The 21,114-nt window shown below is 41.6% G+C and overlaps 1 protein-coding gene across 3 annotated transcripts in view; it reads left to right on the forward strand.

The window, feature by feature from the left end:
- The first annotated feature begins 2,975 nt into the window (after nucleotides 1–2,975).
- The window catches only part of nlgn4xa (neuroligin 4 X-linked a), a 73,502-nt gene continuing 55,363 nt past the window's right edge, over nucleotides 2,976–21,114 (forward strand). For 2 of the 3 annotated variants that reach the window (XM_044019648.1, XM_044019650.1), the window contains exons 1-2: nucleotides 4,598–4,981; nucleotides 14,349–15,048. In XM_044019648.1, the coding sequence (XP_043875583.1) occupies nucleotides 14,466–15,048 (583 nt within the window). In that variant the 5' untranslated portion in view covers nucleotides 4,598–4,981; nucleotides 14,349–14,465. Of the gene's footprint in view, nucleotides 3,054–4,597; nucleotides 4,982–14,348; nucleotides 15,049–21,114 lie in introns of those variants that run through there. The other variant, XM_044019649.1, reaches the window with a different exon arrangement.

The following is a 21,114-nucleotide window of genomic DNA, read 5'->3' on the forward strand; positions in this document are numbered from 1 at the left end:
AGGATAAATATTAGAGTAATTTAATTGTGCTTTAAAGGCTTCAAAGTACTTTTTTTTTTACTGCGTAAAACTAAATATTAAAACCGTATAATATCTTTCTTTGGCTTCACCTACTACATCCTGTATTACACATATATACATACTGTATATGAAGAGTGTTTAATGGTATGTGGGTGTTAAGCACATCTAATGAAAATATCCCATTGAGTTGCATAATGGCAGAAATCGGCCTGCGGCTCTGTGGAAATAAACAAAAAACAAAACATGGAAAACATTACATTTGCACGACCCCCCGCGTGGCACATCAATATTCCTGACGTCTGTGGTGTACGTGTCATATCAACATGTCTACAGTGACGGTGTAAACAAGTGTTTGAGGCAAAATTGTCACCTGGAGAAGAAGGAGGAGGTTGATGGTGGTGGTGGTGGTGGTGGTGTGAAACCCAAGCAGCAGACCACAGTGTGATGTGTGATGTGTGATGTTTTCATGCACTGGTCAGTTTTGTGCATTTGTGCTTCTGGAGTATTTGTTTGTTCAGGCGAGAGAAAAGAACACACACAATAGATATTTAGATGCATATTGTTGTTAGCCCCTCATAGTATGTTGTTATTGTTGCCTGATTAACAGAGGCTCTGTGACCTTTGATCTTTGAGCACATTTTTACTCGATGAAACAATCATGGTTTCATCTGACAGAGCAGTGAACACATCATGCATTATTCTTCTTCTTCTTCTTCTTATAATACTGGAGAACGATCATAATTACAGAAGTAGAAGTCTGATTGTGCAAAATAATCTATTCAATTCTGTGTGAAAATGATATGGAATTTTAAATAGTCTGAGCCTGATACTGCATCAAATGCTTGAATGTCATGTTTTAGCATTTTATGTGTGTTATATCAACATTTCTAAGGTGACGCTATGAGAAAAACAACTTTTCTTAGCTTTAACTCTTTGTGCCACAGGTGCACCCATGATAATTTGCTGTGGGGAATAATATACAATACTCCTTATATGAACATCCTGTGGATGTATGTTTAAAGGTCACATATGCAGGCTTTAAACTGTTTAGTAGTGATATAAAGTAGCAATAACTATGCGAAAAATAGAGCATTTTTTAAAAAATGTATCTTTATAAAAACAAGTATTTTCACAAATTAAATCATTTTGAATACTTTTTGCTCAGGTGTGTTTATATAGCTGGTCATCAGATGGCCTAGGTTGTGCTGAAGTAAAGGATATAAGACACTCTATGTTGCACACTCTTATACCCTCCGTATATACTGTACATTTAAACATACTAATGGTAAATAATGGGGCTTAGGGTTCGGAAACATAATGCATGGCAACATATATAAGTGATACATGATCCTATGGCAACTGGGATGAAGCTTCACTACATTCACCATCCACCGTGTGATTTATTGAACAGTTTTGAAAAACATTGTGACAATGGATCCTTCTTATGTCGACAACATTTCCTGATTCATGGAGTAATAAAAAGAGATATTTTGAATCTCTGAAAAAACCAAACCTTTGCCTCAAATAACACAGCACAACAAAACAGACATTCCGTGTGGCTTCAAACCACGATCTTATTTATGCTCGGAAAAATGCCTGTGAATTAGCCTCGTTTTAATTCATTTACGATTACTGTTCATTTAGAAATGTCAGTGTTGTCATTTAAAAAAAGTGCTGCCTCCAGCAGATCAGAACAATAATTCCTCACAGATCTCTCTTCTCTTATTTAAAGAAAGTCACATGATGGAGGGGAGGGTTAATGTCTCTTTAGTGCGTGTTAAACCAGTATATTCAATCAGAACCTGAAACTAATACGCCTTATATTGTAAGTCTGTGCAGACTAAAACCAAATGAAGGAAGCGGACTACAACGCAGGGCATTGTGGATTGTGGGTAAAGGGTCCAGTTCCCTGTTTTGATTTTGTGCAGGAAACCAAAGTTGTCCTGCATGAACCAACAGATGAGCGAGTTCTCTCGTTGCATACGCTCGCGATGTATCGTGAGTAAGTCCTGCTTGTGGCATGAGCCATTTTTTCCCCCATTCCCAGTTTTCTCAATACTGGCCAAATTCATCACAATTAACTTATTGTAAGTGCTTTTTATCGCGGCACAATCTCACGTTCTACCCTCTATTTGTATGAAAAACATCCACCGAGGCTGCGGTTAGTTTGATGAAATTGCCGCTGACAGTCCCATCATGCAGCGCGCCTGCTAATGCACTTGGAGAAAGGTCAAATGCGGCACATTCAGAGGCTTTGCCGCACACAGGTCACAGGTGCATTTGTAAACCCCCCGCTAAACATTTGATTTGGCCTCACCCAGGCAGCAGTCACAGTCCTTCATCACTCTCATTAAAGTCGCTCAAGTCAATCTGGGCCGAGCTGTCAACTGCAGCCGATACTTCAGAGGTGTGGAGGAAACCCCCGACTACTGAGGGCTGTGATGTGGGGAGAGGGAATAAATGATGATGGCATCAAAGAGAGACCTGGCTTCATGTGCAGCCCTCGGTCTCACACTCGCACTCCACTGCTGTAAACTTGCTTTCACTGACATCACGATGACGGCAATCATTGTCTTTATTCGTGCTGATTTCAAGATCAGGGAATCCTTCTGCGACTTCAATGAATTCACAGCCTTTAATCCTAATTTATAAATAATATAAGTCATGTGTTGAAGTCGGTCTCCTCCTTTGCTACATAGGACTTTATCAGTTCGATAACTGTAGTTATTTCAAAGCTTAAGGGGAGAAAACCCTACATCTGCTAATCTGTATGATGTCATGGGAAAACTGAGTATTCTAGGGAAGTTTGTAAACCGAAAAAATCAGTGTTTTTATCATCATGAGAAACAGGAGCTGCGGTTTTACTGCGGGCTTATTCAGCCATTTTTTTTGTCACTTGGGTAAATTCTAAACTAAGTTTTTCAATCACAGGTGGAGGCAGCAGTGGATCAACAATTCCAATGTGCTGTCATCTAAAACTGCTGATTTTCTCTAAGGAGTTTGGTGCCGGGGGTGAGCAGTGAGATAAAGAGGTGAGTGGTTCAGTGGCACACGTTGGCAGTCAGTGTTGACTTTGTGTCCGTCGTGAAAAATCGGAAGTATTCCTTTAAGGACGGGCATAAAAAAGCATTATTAACAACTTCCGGTGTCTACTTGCTTCACTGAGCATCCTAATATCCTCTATTAAATTAAAATGCATGCACTATAATGGTGTTGGATGCACCCATTTGTCATAAAGAAGAGTGTGATCTTGTTAAAGCGTCCCAACAGCTTTAATTAAAAGGGTCGCGGTGAAAAGCGAAAACTGGACACTGTGCTTCTTTTGACTGCCTTTAACAATGTGATTCCACTGTTTCTGGTTAGAAATGTATAGTTTGGTTTGAAGTGAAGACAAAAATGGCTTGAGCTAGGAAACTAACTTACTGTATAGCCCTGTTACTTGCTATTTATTAGGATTCTCTTGCAGCATCATATACCGATGAGGATGAGGATGGAACAATAACATGCATTGCAAGAAATGTTCTTCATCACAATAATCATCAATGGGAATTGATTGTGCATATTTTGTGACTTCGTAAAATCGTGTTTAGCTCCCTGGCATACAGTCCTAGTGATTGATTTTGAAATGCCACAAAGGCGGAGTCAGATAGACAGACATGTTTAAATATTAGACAAAGATAACCCAAGTGAACAGCGATGTGAAAGACTCATTGCCAGTTATCGCAAACACTTAACTACAGTTGTCGCCACTAACCGTGGCACAACCAGTTATTAGGTTAAGGGGGTAATTACTTTTTCCACACAGGGCCATGTAGGTTTAGACCCTTAATAAATAAAATCATCACATAAGAACTGCATTTGCTGCATTTTCTTTGTCTAATACTGAGATGTGTTGACCAGCAGTGTGATTGACAGCTGGTATCCAATAGGTTGCAGGTGACACCTCCGAAGTTACATTTGAAAAAATGTCATTTTGACAAACATGACCCGCCAAATTGTGAATCTCAAGGCGTTGTCACAACTAGTTAAACAAAAAAAACACTTTTTGGGAGCTCTAAAAAACTACTTTTGGGAAAACTGGGAAATAGCCCCACCCCTCTGTCACTCTGGCACTAGCTGTCACGATATTTGTCGTGATCATCTACTTCCTCTTGTGTTTGGGAAACTTTTTTAACAGCGTAAAAGAAAGTTTTTTTGTGGATAAGACCAAAGTCACAGGGGTCCCACCACAGATGGCCCTGGGACCATTTATTCAGTCCGGCCCTGGATGACCAGCTCATCAAGCAAAACTATTGTAACAGTTATATACAAAAAAAAAATGTCCCACTTTATATGATGTGGTGGAGTCACGTGGTGTGTGGAAGTAAACTGGTGCGACCTCGGTTTGGAAAAAGCAGCCGGTGCCACGCTCCACAGCTGCCACAACAGAGGCTGCTTAAGGGTGATGGAGAGAATGCGGCAATCCATTGGCTGCAGGCTTAGTAAATTTCAGTCTGTGTAGTCCAATGGTGAGAGAGAGAGGGAGGGAGGGAGACAGGGGGAGAGGGAGAGAGAGAGAGAGAGACCTGGTTTCTCTATCACTAATCTTGTCCTCGCAACACTCTCCTTCTATGAGAGCAATTAGATTCAGCTGCGTTTGTGGAGCCTCTGCAATGACTCATTGAAACATCTTCTGCGCTGATAAAGCCGCATCTTTATTCTGCCTCACCACACACACACACACACACACAGACACACACGTACACAATCACACACACACACAGACACACACGGATAGTTTGGAGCTGCCTTTCAGTTTTCAGCGCATCGGGAGTTTGGATTTGCGGAGCAGCAGCAGCAGCAGTCTGGACCGTGGACTTTATTGCCCCCTTTCCCTCTCCCCACATGTGGTGCGCGTTTTTTTTGCCTGAAGTGCGGACTTACATCAAAGTGTCGCACAGAGGAGGATTCAGTCTGAGCGGTAAGTGCGTATGATGCTTTTCCATCATGTCTAAACAATTCCTGTGTGTGCGCCCCTCTCCTCCTCCTCCTCCTCATCCCCCTCTTCTTGTTCTTCTTCTTGTTCTTGTTCTTCTTCTTTTTCCTTCTTCCTCCCGCCGCCTCCACGTCTGTCCTCGTCTTGTCCGGTCGCGCTGGATGAATCCTCCTGTGGGAATATCACCCATGAACGTGCACACTGTGTGAACCTCCTCATTGTGCATGTTTTTATTTGTCGTCAAACGGGCGCAATGTGGAGTTTATTTTTATTTTTTCAAAAGACGCAGTAGCCTTAAATCATCCTCGCGCACTTCATTTTCTAAATATTGATGATCTATATATATATATATATTTAAAGGTACTACAGTGGAGATGCTGATCACACACACACACACACAGAGGGAGAGAGAGTCAAATCTCACATCACGCCTTTCATTGTTTATGTAAATCAGTGATTGTGACGCGTCTTGAACCAAACTGTGCCAAAAGCAACAGCTCTTTCTCTCCCCCTCTCTCCCCCCTCCTCTTTTACTTTAACGCAACAGGGCGGAATGACAGGAAAGAGAGCCGCGTTCTCCCGATCTCAACAGCACAAAAGCACTTTCCTCCCTCCAGATACCAAAAGCGTTTAAAAACCATTTCACACCTGCAACTCTTGTGTGTCTGAGACTCAGCGTCTTCCTGCATCTCTCTCTCTCTCTCTCTCTTCTCTGTCTGTGTCTCTCTGTGCGCACATCTCTATCCAGGCAGCCACAAGATGGTGGTGTGGATATCTGGATGTGGAATTTTGAGGGGGAAGAAAGAGGAGAGTGGGGGTGGTTGAGTGGGTTTTTGGTGCCTGGCATGATTTTTTTTATTTTATTTTATTTTTTTATCATCGTTGCTGCTGCTGTGATTTTTGAAGCTTGTGTTCACACTGGGTGGCATTCTGTCACACTGCAGCTACACACACACACACAGGCGTCTGCTTTAACACAAGATGACCTTGTATCTGGTGAAGATGAAGTTGTGTTGTCCACTCTGGTTATTCGAGGCTCCTGAACTTTAGGGACACACAATACGAAGATTCAAGATCTGTTCATACTGATGATGCGTGTGTGGGTGTTTGTGGTGTGCACTGCTGTTTGGTAACAACTCGTAACCAGAGTATCTATTCTTTAAAGTCTTTCAGTGATCAGTTAGGCACTGACATGCTCCGTGCACGCCTCCTGCGTTCTCCTTCTGAGAAGCAGCCTGAGACGCAGAGGCTCCTCTCTCTGAAAACATCAATGCATCAGTAACTCCTGTGTGCCGTGATGGTAAATCGCTGATTCTTTCTATGGACTTTGGTGCAGGGAGTGTGAACAGTGAGTGGCCACATGGGTATACGTTGACTTTGGGGCAGTGGCTGTGTGAAGCATTTAAGTATCATAGTTAATCCTGTGACTGAGGCCTTGTTCAGGCTGCCAGAAAACAACAGATTTCATAATGACATCTAACATTTTGAAAATTTGACTTAAACCACACTTGGAAGTGGCTTGAAATGTGATTTTTAACAGATTTCTACAGAGGCTGAAGGCTCAAGCTGCTTTAATCTTATTTCAGATTGTCTTTTGCATCAAAACTCCAAAAAGTCACTCTCCACGCCAAGTTTTTCCTCACCTACATTAGCCCGTTCGGATCGGTTGGTCACATCTGGAAGCACGGATGCGATTTGATTCCCGGCAATTAATCTTATTTGAGAGAAAACAAATCGGATTCGAACTAACGTGATCCTAAGAGGAGTGGACATGTCCGACTCGTGCACCGCGGCCCTCCGTCCAATCAATAAATCAAACGTCCTGTTATAATCACAGTGTTTGGGATTGTCCTGCAACACTCTCCTCCAGCCTCCTGGACCTCACTTCCTGTGTCCATGAAAATGAAAGTCAAACACTAACAGCGTGCGTCCCCTCCGTAATCCACTCCTCCTGCGTGTTCCAAATATTACAGACTCCTAGAAACATGTCAGGGGACAAACGCAGGAAATTGGTTTTGATTCTTTTTTTAGATGTAATTCTTTATTCCATGGACGTTCACGTAACGCTGACACCCCCCTGATACCGGGTATGAATGTGAGTGAGATGTCGCGCGCAGATTTCCCCTCTTTAACTCAGGCCTCGTCGTATGATACTGTAGTAGATGAACACGTTCATCTGACAGGTCAGTGAAGTGAAGACATGCTTGTGCTGAGCAGCTGATCTGTCCACACCATATGCACACACACACACACACACACATACATCTGAATCCCAGACATACATTACTCCAGTGAGGATCAAAACAACAGTTGTAATAAAAGCAGATGTGTGCACAATTTCACGTTTATGGCTATTTTACTGCCATTTCAGTCAGACATCTCACATTTAAAATATTTATTGCAGGGGGGTGGTGGAGGGGGGGGACATATTTGCGTTTCGGCGTCTCGGCTCACTCCCCGTCAGTCACATGATGCAAATGTCTGAGCGAGTACCCGTCATGTTGGAGCCTACAGGTGCAGGCTGGGTGGTTGGTGGTGGAGCTGACGCATGAGCACCGACGCTGGAATGAGGCGGCGAATGGAAATGACAGGCAGAGAGAGAGGGAGAGGGAGAGAGAGAGGAGGAAGGAGAGCGAGATGGATGGGAAGTGTTGCAGTTTAAATAGACCGCCAAATTGGAAGGGTGTGTTTTGATGTGGCCTGTGGTGAGCGAGGTGTGTCGGCTCGAGTCGCCCGCCTGAACGTTTCTGTATCACTGTTTTTGGAGTAGGTAAAACCAGTGATTCCCAAGAGGTGAATGCTGCGGGGACACAGCAGTTTAAAGGGCTGGGTAATAATTCAATCACAATCTATACTGCAATTACAACAAGCAATCAACATTTCGCTAAAGCGCAATACAGCCTAATGCAATTTTTGCAATATTTGTTGAAGCCAAAATGTGTCAAAATCCAATTTTGGATTAATTACGGTAATTACTTAATCTTGTTTCTCACAGATCTGCACAAATATAACACTGAGTTGTCATTTTAAATGCGTTTTTTTCCAGTGAAAATGAGAATAATGGCGCAAAAACGACCATTCCCTTTGATATCGCAAATCAAAATAATCGCATGTAGATATTGTTCAGCCCACAGGTTGTATTGCTATCGACTGATTGGAAACTTTACCGTGATACTGGAATTGTTGGCAATAGTCGACTGCTTCGCTCATCCCTCGCTTCCCCAGAGCACTTCAGGGAACTACGGTGGCCTTGGCATAGCAAGAATGATATCTCTCTGGCTCACGGCAGTGCCTGGTGGACCTAAACTTCATACAAAAAACTGGACTATTTGTATCTTAAAGGGATTATACACTTATACAAACACACTGCAGCCAGTAAATCCGCCTAAATGTAACACACTCAACCTTAAATACTTTATAGATAAGACCACATCAGCAAATTTAGGTGCCGTTAACAGGATATGAGATTATAATCTATAAGCTTTGGGCAAATTCATTTTACTTGCTTTTAAGTGTTGCTTCAGCGTGTGTCACAACAGAGTACATTAAAGACAGAGGATGCAGTTACCTCACACGACCGCGGAACAGAAACAAACCGTAAAGAGGATGCAATTCTTTGCCCAGGCGAAAGAGTTGCACGCCGTCCACGAAGGTGATGCACTTTCCGCAATAAAGCAACACATTATTATGTCCTAACGTGGCGTTTCATGACAAACTGTCCCCCGCTCGCACGCACGCTGCCGTGTGCGCGCGGAAGATTGCCAACATTGTTCTGGCTCTTAATGATTATAGGATACAAACGGCCATGAATACCAATGAAGGAGCCCACCGAACATTTGCATTTCAATCAATATAAAATGATCCTGTCACAGGCAGCCTGTCCTCTTAACGACAAAATGTCACACACACTGAACCACTGCAGCTCATAATGAGCTACATATACATAATGCATATATATATATATATATATATATATATATATATATATGTATATGTATATATACATATATATATATGTATATAAAGCATAAACGTTTTGTTGTGTTTATTTTTTAACACCGCACTCACTCTCTTTCCTTAAAAGATTGATCATTCGAACGTTTAGATTCATTAAACTTTCAGCACATAACTGCCGGGCCTTTCTTTGCATTTCATTGAATAACTGATAAATAGTCTAAACTGTCCTTGTTACATGCTCTCCCTGAATAAACGATATAAAAGCTATTATTGGAGCTGAAACAGTTACTCGATGAATCGATTATCATCTATTTTGATTATCCATTCATCGGTCTGAAGCTTTTTTAAGAAATCGTTAAAAGGGGACGTTTGTAAAACCTCATCATTTCCAGTATCAACGTTTTTCTAATGCTTTTACTCGATTAATCGAGAAAATAATTGACGTGTTAATAGATTCTAAAAGTAATCGTTAGTTGCAGCTGAAGTTTAAAACTGCTCTCTCTGGAGCTGCTGGTCCACTGCTGCCACAGTTGGTAAACTTGTGTCACTTGAGTAAATCTGGATTAAATATCTTATACACTGAAGTCACAAAATAACACGTTTGAAATTAAGGAGTGTTTAAAGAAGTCATTTTTGCAGTCAGTAAAGGCTAAAGTGGGGAACCTGTTTGACAAAAGTCTCTGTGATGGAAGGTTTCTCAGTGACTGGGGGGACAAGGAGAATTTGAAGCGTGAGGGTGGGACTTCACGCGGCTCCAGAGCTCTGTTGTAGATCTGAGCAAAGATGGAGGCCAGCTGGTCAGAGCAGACTTTGAGACAGCAGGGTGAAACGCCGCCTGCGCCTGGTGCTTCTGCTCCTCCTTCTCCGCTCGTCTGTCTCCGGGAAAGCTGACGTGCTCGTTCTGCACAGCCCTTGAGTGAAGGTGGGGTGTCGGTGGGAAGGGATGAGGTGAGCGTGGGAGGTGTGGTTAGTGAGGGGGATGTTTGTCGTGTCAGCCTCGCTCTGTGTGAGAGCGTGTGTCTATAACCAGGTTCTTCAACACGTGTGAACACAAATCTGTCCACTAAAGATCGCTAATGTCCTCTGACTGCAGTTTTACAGTGAACTTCTTTATGCCCATAAAACACAATATGAACACCTGATTTCTTCTTAATACAATATTTCGTTTATGTTACTGCAGCCACTGTAGTTTATTAATTCACTCACAGCCCATAATGAACAGAGCACAATGCACTTGTGTTGCCAGGATATATATATATATATATATATATGTATATGTATATGTGTATACAGAAATACTTGTATTTCCTTTCATATAGTCAATTACAGAGGCTACATAATGCTATAGTAATATAATATTGAAGGATGAATTAACACCTCCCTGTCTTACTCCCAGTATTAATGAGCTCAAGTTAAACTCATTCTTCTTTATTAATATGCAAATGTAATAAGTAGAGAGAGGAAAAGCTGTGGGGTGAACATGAAGATTCCCAGTTGTCTCGATTCTTGGCTTACCGTGTTACTGTTGGGTGACTGTGTTCACCTGTGATCCCCACAAATGTCAAGTAACCACGGCTTCATTAGAGTAGAAGTGGAGGGAAGTCTGGTCATTGTTGTGTTAGTAATGAGGTCTAATTTGCCTCCTCTCTTCCCGTCAATAATGGAGCCAGACAAGGAAAACAACCGCATACTTTAAAGACACAGTGTGCAACATTTCTTGGACTTCCTTCACCTCACCCTTCCCTTCCAAATGTGCCGGAGAACCCGATGTTAGCATCAAAATGGCGGCCTCAGTGGAGCTGACCCGGCTTATTCTGTGGCAACGAAAAAACAACAATTCATACAGTTACAGTGATTGTACACATTAACCCTTTATGTCGAATTATCGTAATTACGCGACAGTTTGTGTTTTTATGTATTAAGGCAAACTTTTTTTATTTTTAATATGTTTTATTCTGTTCATATTTCAAATATAATGTTCGTGTACAACTGCAGTATTTTTTTATATAAAACTTTTTGTTTTTCCATCATTTTAAATAGTTAAAATTGTTGTATTTTAACATGCAGTAAATTGTGAATAGATATTGGAAGTTATTCTGGAAAAATGGACAAAGTCCAGGCCGGACATTTTGAGGCTTAGGTGTTAATATTTTATCTTCAATTTCTGCCAAATGAATATAGTTTCACCTAAATTTGACTCACTGCACGTTTAATAATCCCCACCTGTTGGTTCATATCTCTCACAAGGACATTTTTAAAAGAAAATACTGTTCTGATGCTTGGTTTGAACCTAAGTCGACATGTTTTTATGTCGCTGTGATTGGCTTATTTATGATTTGCATTGACAAGCAGTTAAATAAATGTACCTTTTATGTAGTGGAACAAGAGAAGAGATGTGACTGTGGTTCCACCTCTTGAATACACACTTCCAAATAAACTGAACTATCCCCATTTTATATCATCAAGTTACTGCTTCCACCAAACTTTTTGTTTGTGAAATATCATGGAGCTGGACGTACAGACGCACTGATCACATGACGAGTGAATGATAAACAGATCCATCACAGGGAGAGTGATTGGAGGTCTTGTTACAGATCATCAGTGCGGTGACATATTGTCACCTAGAGTTTCACATGTCAACAGTGACTGTGTTTTCCTGGGGAAAGACAAAGAAAGAAATCATCAGCAGGGATATTGACCGTCACGTCACAGTCACTTAAATCAATACGTGAACAAGTCTGTCTCGCAGCTCCAGTGACTCTTCGTGGAGCCGTTCCATTAACCGTGTCCTCGACCGCGACTTGTTGGACTCGCGCCGTGTTCGCTCGAGTTGAAGCAACGCGGGATTTTTTTTTTCATTTTACACTAAAAACAACTCCTAACTTGACCATGCATTTTGGTGGGCCTCACGGTTGGTGCAGTGGTTAGCAATCTTACCTTTGCAGCAAGAAGACCCAGGTTGGTACACCGGTCAGAACCTGGATGTTCTAAATTGACCATAGGTGTGAGAGTGGATGGTTGTTTGTCTCTCTATGTGTCCCTGCGATGGACTGGCGATCTGTCCAGGGTGTCCCCCGCCAAACGAGGAGTAGAAGATGGATGGATGGATGCATTTTAGGAAAATGGAAAGAGTGTTTTTGGATTATGTTGAGATTTTTGCTAAAATGGAAGCTGGTTTTCTGCTTTTAGAAGACGTGAACAAACACAGATGACTCACTCGTTTACATCTAACAGGTGAACTAATTTCACTAATCTTACAAAAATAATCTACTAGAGCTGAAACAATTACTCGATTAATTGTCAACTATTTTGATTATCGAATTATCACCTTCTTAAATGTGAATATTTTCGTCATTTCTTTGCTCCACATAACAGAGAAATCATTAAAAGTGAATCATTTTGGTTTGGGGACCAAAACAAGGCGTTCGAGAACGTCATCGTCTCCAGGTTTGACGTTTTCTGACATCGAAAAAATAATCAACCGATGAATCGATTATGAAAAGAATCGCAAGTTGCAGCTCTGTCTAAAACACTGTCGGATGAGTCTTTTAACCACTGACCGCGTCGTGTCATCATGATGACGCCCACATGTCCCACACTTTGTGCTGATTTTGGTGTCTCAAACTTATTCTGAGCTACACAGCCTGCAGTGTATTCTGGGTATCCTCGGTTTTTCGAGCTCTTTCTCTTTCGCCCCTTTATGACAAGAGGAAATTCAGACATGAAGAGTTTGAAGACTATTTTCCGGGGCCTTGTTTACTAGCGTCTCCTCTCCTCCTCTTCTCCTCCTCATTGCCAGTGACACAACATTGTTAGCGAGGCAGGAATTATTAGACCTTTTCTTTGCCTCAGGTTTTTTTGTTTTGCAAAGTTGTCAGCAAGGTGGCATTGATTGTTGCCATGGAAACACCGCCGCGGGTCGGATAGAAAATCATTTAGGTTTTAAAGGGTCAGTACACACAATTTACAGTAGTTTTGGGTGTTGGGGGCAGATTGTGAAGGAGGGAGTCCAATAAAGTCGTAGAACAAAGCAGAAAAGTCTTTCTTCAGCTGGGTTAGGATATTTTTATCTAGAATATCAACTCTATAAACTCTCCCTGTTTTTTAAATCTCGACTAAAAACCCACTTCTCCTTGGCTTCCTCTGACAATGTATACGAGTTGGCAGTTTTAGTGTTTTATATTTTTTATTGACCTTGGTTTATTGTTAATTTGTTTTTATATTGCTTTTAGTTTACATTGTTTCATATCCTCTCTGTTTTTATGTGATGTACATTGGATTAGATTGGACGGATTCATGCGGCTCTTCCATATTTGATATCAGAAGGGCTTGATTTAAGTGTCACAGTTGTTTCTTTCTCCCCCACATATTCATTTTTTATTTAACTGAGGGACCAGTTCATCAACCCTTTAAATTGATGTAGTCTGGTGTGAGATTTTACTTCAACATTTCAAATTAAAATGTATTTATATATATATAAAAAGCATTTAAAGTGTCTTCAGACCTAGGGCCAGTGGAATGAGGTGAGAGCTCCAACAGGAAATTGAATTATGGGGTTGTGTGCAATTTGGTTTTGACACAAATGTCCATGAGGTTCCTTCCAAGCCCACAAGGCAGACTTTTAAATTGGACCTCTCTCAAGGATTAGCCCCGAAAATGATTAACCTGTTTCAGCCAATCAAGAGGTGCCACCGTATCTCTGCTCACTTTCATTGTAATTTTCTCAAAACTGCCTGAAAAAAAACTACTTTTAATGGAGTCTTTAACTTGGAGGTCTTTGTCGTTATAGTAACATAATGACGACTGACCACGGGTGACATATGAAGCTGTAAGTTTTTATTTGTGTAAATTAGATCACATTTCCTTAAGCAAAGGTCTGGAACATATAACAAATCAAACAAATTAGAAAGGTTGAACTCTTGGTCTGCCTATTATTACACTCTTCATCACCATTGAATTAATCATGGACAAATCATCAACCACGCAGGTTTAACATTGTCCCAGGTATTTGTTTATAGCGCTTACGTCTCAACTGTGCGACCGCGAAGACAGCTTGTTACTTTTATTCCTAGTATTTTCAGTTTGTCTTTGTTTGTTCGGCACAATTTTGATAGAACACTTTGTTTTGACTTGACGCAGAGAGATGCCAAAGCCTGGGTGCGTTTTTATTCAGATTTCTTTTGGTGGGGAATCAAAATGGTGGACAAACATAATCATTCCGGAGACCGTGTATCTAAAATCAATAAGGACACCTGGCTTTGATAGCATTTGTGAACAAATACTCTAATCTCTGCTGATGCGAGACGACTGCTGTTCAGCCACTAAATGTGTTTATGTCGTTACCCATGATGCCATTTTGTATCAGCTTTGTTTGCTTTCTGTTTGTGTTTTTCAGGTTTTTTGCATCAAGCTGGAGTCTAGGTAACCTCAGCCCACACCAGGTTCTGGACCCGGGGAGTCGTGCAGCAGCGGTCCGTCTCCGTGCAGCCTCTCAGGATGGGGAGCTTTGAGAATGCTCTTCTGCTCGGCTGAGGAGGAGCAGCAGCGGGAACGATCTTGGTGGAGGGGCAGGGGGGGTCTAAGGGCGCGCCGAGGATCCAACAACCAAGACCGTGCCAGGCTCGGGCTCAGCACAGCCAGGAGTATGTCACCGCTCAGTGGCCCTTCATGGATGCGTCACTCCACAGCCAAGGCCAACCTCCTGCTGTGGGTAGGCCTGGCGTCCATCTGTGCGGCCACAGTTCAGGCCCAGCAGCACCCGGTGGTCACTACCAATTATGGGAAATTGCGCGGCGTGAAGGTTACGTTACCTAATGAGATCCTGGGACCCGTGGAGCAGTATTTGGGGATCCCGTACGCGTTGCCGCCAACAGGAGAGCGCAGGTTCCAGCCACCGGAGCCGCCCATGTCCTGGCCGGGCATCAGGAATGCTACTCAGTTTGCTCCAGTTTGTCCTCAGTTCTTAGAGGATCGCTTTTTACTCAATGACATGCTGCCCGTGTGGTTCACGGCCAACCTGGATACACTGGTAACCTACGTGCAGGAACAGAGCGAGGACTGCCTGTACCTGAACATCTACGTCCCCACGGAGGACGGTAGGTCACCTGTCTCTGTCTTCTTTCTTTCTTTCTTTTGTCCTGCAGCTGTTGCAGCACTTGCTTGTGCAGGCCTACCCCAAACTCTAAGGCAGTACATTTAAGCCTCGCCCTCATTTTATTGTATTGAAATCTCTGCTTGATCAAAGATTTACTGATATTCTATCAGTGAACCATGATTCATCTTTTATTCTACCCCTTGTTTGAACACATTTCTTTTGTTAAAGGTTTTGACAGTACAGTTTCTCCGAGAGGATAACACAAAAGACAAAAGGCCTTTGTTTGTATTTAATTGTCTGAATGGTCACTTGTGTTTGTGATAACCTATCAAAGAGTAACCTAACGTTATGCATTGGCTTGAGTTTATACACAATCAACCTCATTATATATTCCAAAAAAGAAAGCAATGTCAAAACGGAAGAGCCTGAATATGAAAGAGAAAGATGTGCAATGAGGAGCTTTACAAGGCAAATACGCATGTTATATTTCACACTTAAAGAAAGATCACATTTCATTTCTAAGTGTGTGACCGACACAAAGTCAGCTTTGACGGCACTGTGAGCCCCCTGTGCCGAGAACCGTCCTGAGAGATTTAATAATCACTCTAAACTAAACGTTAATCCACAATATCTAAATAATATATGACAAGTATTGCTTTATCTGACTGTTACACAGCCTTTTTTTCAATTGGACTACAAAGTTTGGGTCACTTTGCGTCGTGTACTCACTCTGCCACACCAAAGTCCTTTGAGAAAGTCAGTGATTTTACATCATGGCGCAGAGCAGTCGTCGCTCTTACTGCTGTAAGTACATTTGAAAACAGATAGAAATCCAAGCTGAATTGAAGGCATAAATAAAAATAAATAAAAAAAGTTCCAGAATTAAAAACCAATAAACAAACACAAAGCCCTCACGGTTAAGTACAGCAGCTGTCCATCTTGACTTAAACTGTTGATAGCTGTAGAATTGTCTCGGAATGCTTCCCTGCAGTTATTAAAGGATCTTTGAAACAGATGGAAATATCACATTGTTGTCCCTGGCGTGCCTTAATTACCGTGTCTGCTGCTCGGAGACTACAGTCTTTGAAAACAACACTCAGGTGCGTGTAAGTGCAAAGGTGTGAGTCGAAACTAGCGTGCGGTTAATGCGAAGGAAGAGTAAACAAATCAACACACTCGGAAAATGAGGCCTGCGCTGCGCTTTTAATGCAGAAAACACGTGGAGGTCATATTCTTCTGATGTTGTGGACTTTTGTTCAGAGTTGAAAATCCTCCTCGTGTCTCCGGCTTGTCTTAGGTCATGTGTGCGTCCTATAACAAGCTGCGTGTGTGTGTGTGTGTGTGTGTGTGTGTGAGTAAGTGTTTGGAGGTCAGGTGGAGCGGCGTGTCGGCGCGGACGGCCTCTGGAAGGATAGTGGAGCACATTAACGTGCGTGTCTGGCAGAGATCTTTGACAGCTCCGTGCTAAATTTAGTTGGAGCTCTTGAGTACATGGTAGATTAAAAAGTGCCGGAGAGGGATAATCTCACAATCCTGCGTCGGTGCACGGTCAGGGGCTTTTTCTCAAATGATTTAGTATCTCCTAAAAAAAAAAAAAAGAAAAAACCCCTGCAGAGTTATTGTTCTTCAGTGGGAGCGGTAAATCGGTGCGTAACAATCCTTACGCTATAATGCAATTTGTTTTTTCTGCCTGTTTAGTGGCCTTTTTTTTTTTTCTTAAACAATAACCAATAGTCGTTGCAGCCTGTAATGGGATTTTCTACGGACCTGCATTATTTCCTTTTAAGCATCCATGCCAAGGTGTGCTGCGATTACATACATTTCCTTTACAGCCTAGAAGCAGATGAAGACTGTGTGCATTATGATAGCGTGCTGCTGCTGCTAATAGTAGTTTCCTCCCCGGTTCACAGATGTGTGCCTGTGCTGGGTTTTAAGAGGGATAGCAACAGGAATGAGATGATGTATGACGTCATTGCATATAAAAGCCCTGACTATAGGTTGAGTGAGTTGAATCTGCTCTAGTCTTCTCTGCCTTTATTCCAGACTCACAGTAGAAAAATAAAAACAATACGTACAACACAATCTTTAAAAGAAGCACAATTGAATTCATGCTAACACATCATCTAAAAAGGTATGCCTATAATAATATACTCCCTCAAACAGAGGGACCTCTACCATCGTTTATTAATATTCATGAATTATAGTTATGCTACTTATGATTATATGAGTTTTTTAAGTTTTAATAAAACAGCTAACACAACAGTTCTTTGAAAGCAGCTGCACTGTGACGTAATACAAATAAAACGGCAAAATATCATTGTGATCATTGCATAATAATGTGCTTTAAACGCCTAAACTTTTAAAATGACTCACATTTTTGGAAATAAATACATTTCTCCTTTGGTTCAAAGAGGAGACACCCCTTGCCCCTTGTGGCATTTGAGAATAAATCACTAGGACTGTGTGTGAGAGCTAGACAGTATTGTCAAGTCAAAATCACGAAAATCACCTTTATTGTAGGTGCATTTTTGATTAAATGTAGTTCTTTTTATATAGGTTTTTCAGAGTGTTGGTTCTGTGAAAGCACTAACAAATGCTTTCAAATGTTATTGACATCATTTCCTGGTGCTGCGACAAAATGATACGGAGCGCTGGCTAAAAGAGCCACAGTGAAATGTCCCCACAGCCTGAGATCAGTGGGAGTGACACGTCTGTTCCACTCAGACAGTTCGAGCTCCACTCACTGCCCATCATCTTTATATCCTCCATGTTGGCCTTTTCACAAATCTGGTGTAATGTCAAAATATCCTGGCGGCCAAGGATCTGGGACAGATTTATGGTTTTTACTGCACCTCAAGCGGGCTGACAGATTAAGTGACGCCTATTCTTTGTCATCTGATTTGAAGTTGAAATCCATTATGTCTTCCTCTGAGCGCGCTCAAACGACCGCATTGTCATAGCCTTTCAGATTTCCTGCTCAATCCTCTGGCTGAGCAGACAAGGTGCTGCGGCAGCCTGTGCAGCTCAAATGCCCCCAGAGCTTTTTTTCATTTGTCTGCATAAAGAGGGAAGAAGTGATAGTGAGGCTGGTTTGGATCAGCCACACAACCTAAACTGACCTAATCTCTTTCCTGTAGACATGGAAAATGACATCAAACATCAGGGGGAACCAAACACTCACACAACCCTTTTCAGTGCCATGTGACTGTCTGTAAGTGGACGTTCACTTTCTCTCAGCCCGCAATGTGAAGCCAATGAGGTAACTGTTGGTAACCGCTAGTCTCCTAAATGGCCACCAGAGGGCTACTCCACTGTTTTTTTATGCAAGTCTTTGTTGAAATGAGCCCGACTTCTGACTTCATTCATAACATCGGTAAACATTTATGACTTTAATCGCTAGTTTCAGGTCTTCTTTGAGCGCCTTTCTAACACTCAAGGTCGCTTTACGTATTAAGTTAAAAAGTTAAGATGAAAGAAAATGGACAAGATTAGAGTTTAAAATGCAGAATACTGAAAAAGATGGCTGAGGTGATAGCGGGGGCTGGGGGCTGGCCATGATAGTTAGGCTAATCTGAATAAGTAAGTTTTAAGTTGGGATATGAAGGTAGACCGTGAATTCAATTCAGTTATGTTCATTGGTATGTAGTACGGTCCCATTTAGAGTCTAACAGGTGATAAAGCAGAGTATACTATATTGGCAAGAATCTGGGGATATGATACATAATCCTGATAAAATGGTCCTGATATGATATATTGCATTTTTCCACCCATTTTAAGAAAAGCTCTGACAGTAAACTGTGGCTAAGGACAGGCTGCCAACCACTATCAATATGCTATCGTGCCATGAAATATTGTGGTTTTTAGCGTGTCAATCTGTTTTCATCACTAGTATACATCAGGGTAACTTCTGATGATGTTTAATTGGTTCCAGATGTAGATGGACCCATCACCACTTTATGGATAATTGGCCAAAATACTGGAGCTGCAGAGGCATTCATTTTGTTTTGGGGGAATAGGATATTTCAACTAATATTCAAGTTCATATTTATCTGACTACTTGTAATGACTGATGAAAATGGGAGCGCCGCGTGCATCGGTGTAGAAAACCCAAGATGCGATGGATGGTGGGTTCAAATTGAATAGTTGACGTGATAATCATAATGGAATCATGAGACTGCCACTGTGGGTTGATCCTGTGATTGTACGTGTGGAGCAGCACACTGACTGACTGGGGGTTTGGTGTAACACGCAGCTGTTGAGGGAAGATGAGGGAGAGAAAACGCTCATTTCATTTTTAATTGTCAACATCTCTTGGAATTTGTTTTGCTGCTCAATGCTCGGCTCAACCGTAAGACGCGGCTCGGTGTGAAAGTGGTCTGTTTCCACCACGTAACCTTTCCACGAGCGCTACAGGCAGTTTATAGCTTCGGCAGCAGCAGCAGTGATTTATTCCGAGCTTGCAAACCCAAGACATTTCTCAGCTTTTTTGCGCAGCGTTAGGAAAAAGCTGCTTTCTTTAATTAAACTAGTCTTTGCTGCACTTTATACAGATGAAATGAAGTAAACTGAGGGAAACGGAGGGATAAAATTGCTCTAAGACTGCATTTTCCCAGAAGCCACTGCTGTTTGCTTTTATTTACCTGCTAGCTCGATGCCAAACACATCAAGAGATTATGTCATTTTGTTGGTTGTAAAGTCAGCACTTCCGCTCTCCTCTCGCTTTATTTGCCGGAGCCGAGAGTCCAGATCTGTGCTTCACTCACAGTCTGCCTGATGTGTTGTAGGAAATAAAGTTAAACAACATCCACTTAATATATTTGTTTTTTTAAACTTGTACAACTCTCCATTGTATATTTCTGTCACAAAACCGTATTTATCAAATATCAGCTTTACTTCACTGCTTATTCTCTTCCTGTAAATTAATCATTGTAACATCAGTGACCATTTTATGTTTTAAGAATAATTTATATAAATAATATAATAATCTCACAAAAAGAGAAACATGACTTTTCAGGTGGTTTTTTTTAGTATCCAAAAATATTATTGTGGTTATTTTGTTTTCAATATGAGTCGGCAATCCAGCATCCAGGTGCATGACTGCAGTTTTAGAGAGAAACTGAAACAACTTTGACTTCACTTTGTGTCATAAAACTGGCATTGAGGAAATTGTGCAACTGTGCAGCAATAATTTGATTACTTAAGTGCACTGTGTTGTGCAGTATTCCCATCTTTCATATTATTATTATACACTAATGTCTTCCAGACCTTTCTTTTTTTTCTCTTTTTTAGTTGATACATTTTGTCATTAGGTGCAGAGCTAATGTAACGACAGCTAAAGTGCACTCGTACACGGTGGTCGCTAATGGTCACTGGCAGCAGGCACAGTAAAGAAAATTTCAAAATGCACTGAAGCAAATAAAAATGCTCTGAGATGACTTTCAACGGTATAGGATGTACTTTATAGTCTCATTACCGAGAGGAGGCGGATTGAAAAGCATGACACATATCTTAGCCCTTTCCTCGCAGGAGCCTATCATGTGATTTGTCACACGTAAAGAAAACTTGAACTATCACGTTAAACCCTTTAAATAAGTGACTTGATTTTGGTTCAGAATAATGAGCTCCTACATATGATATCCTCTAAATATGTACTGTGTTGTATTCACATTTCAATACTAAACATGCCCTAGAACCAGATCAGAACCTGTCACTGGTTTGTTTAGAATCAGCTGTTTGTCACGGATGATGGATCGTCGCACATGATTTTCGTATTCCCGTAGCAGCCTCCGCATTAAAACCACTTAGCTCAGCTTCAACTGTTCTCTATGGGATGGCACAGAGTAGGTTTTTTTTTTCCACTGTGGTGAGCTTAATGGTGATTGGGAAGATGCAGCAAAAACGTCACTTCCAGGGAAGCTCAGCTTCTCTCGGAGTCAGTGGAGCAGTGGGGCGGGCATGGACGCTGGGCTTCTGCATAATGATTGGAAGAACTGTCTGAAAGGCAGAACCAGTTTTTGACAGTCCTTTGTGGATTTTGCAAATGGGAGTCTGTAGACCAGGGGTGTCA

The sequence above is a fragment of the Solea senegalensis genome, linkage group LG2 (assembly GCF_019176455.1).
Source record: "Solea senegalensis isolate Sse05_10M linkage group LG2, IFAPA_SoseM_1, whole genome shotgun sequence".
Lineage (NCBI taxonomy): Eukaryota > Metazoa > Chordata > Actinopteri > Pleuronectiformes > Soleidae > Solea > Solea senegalensis.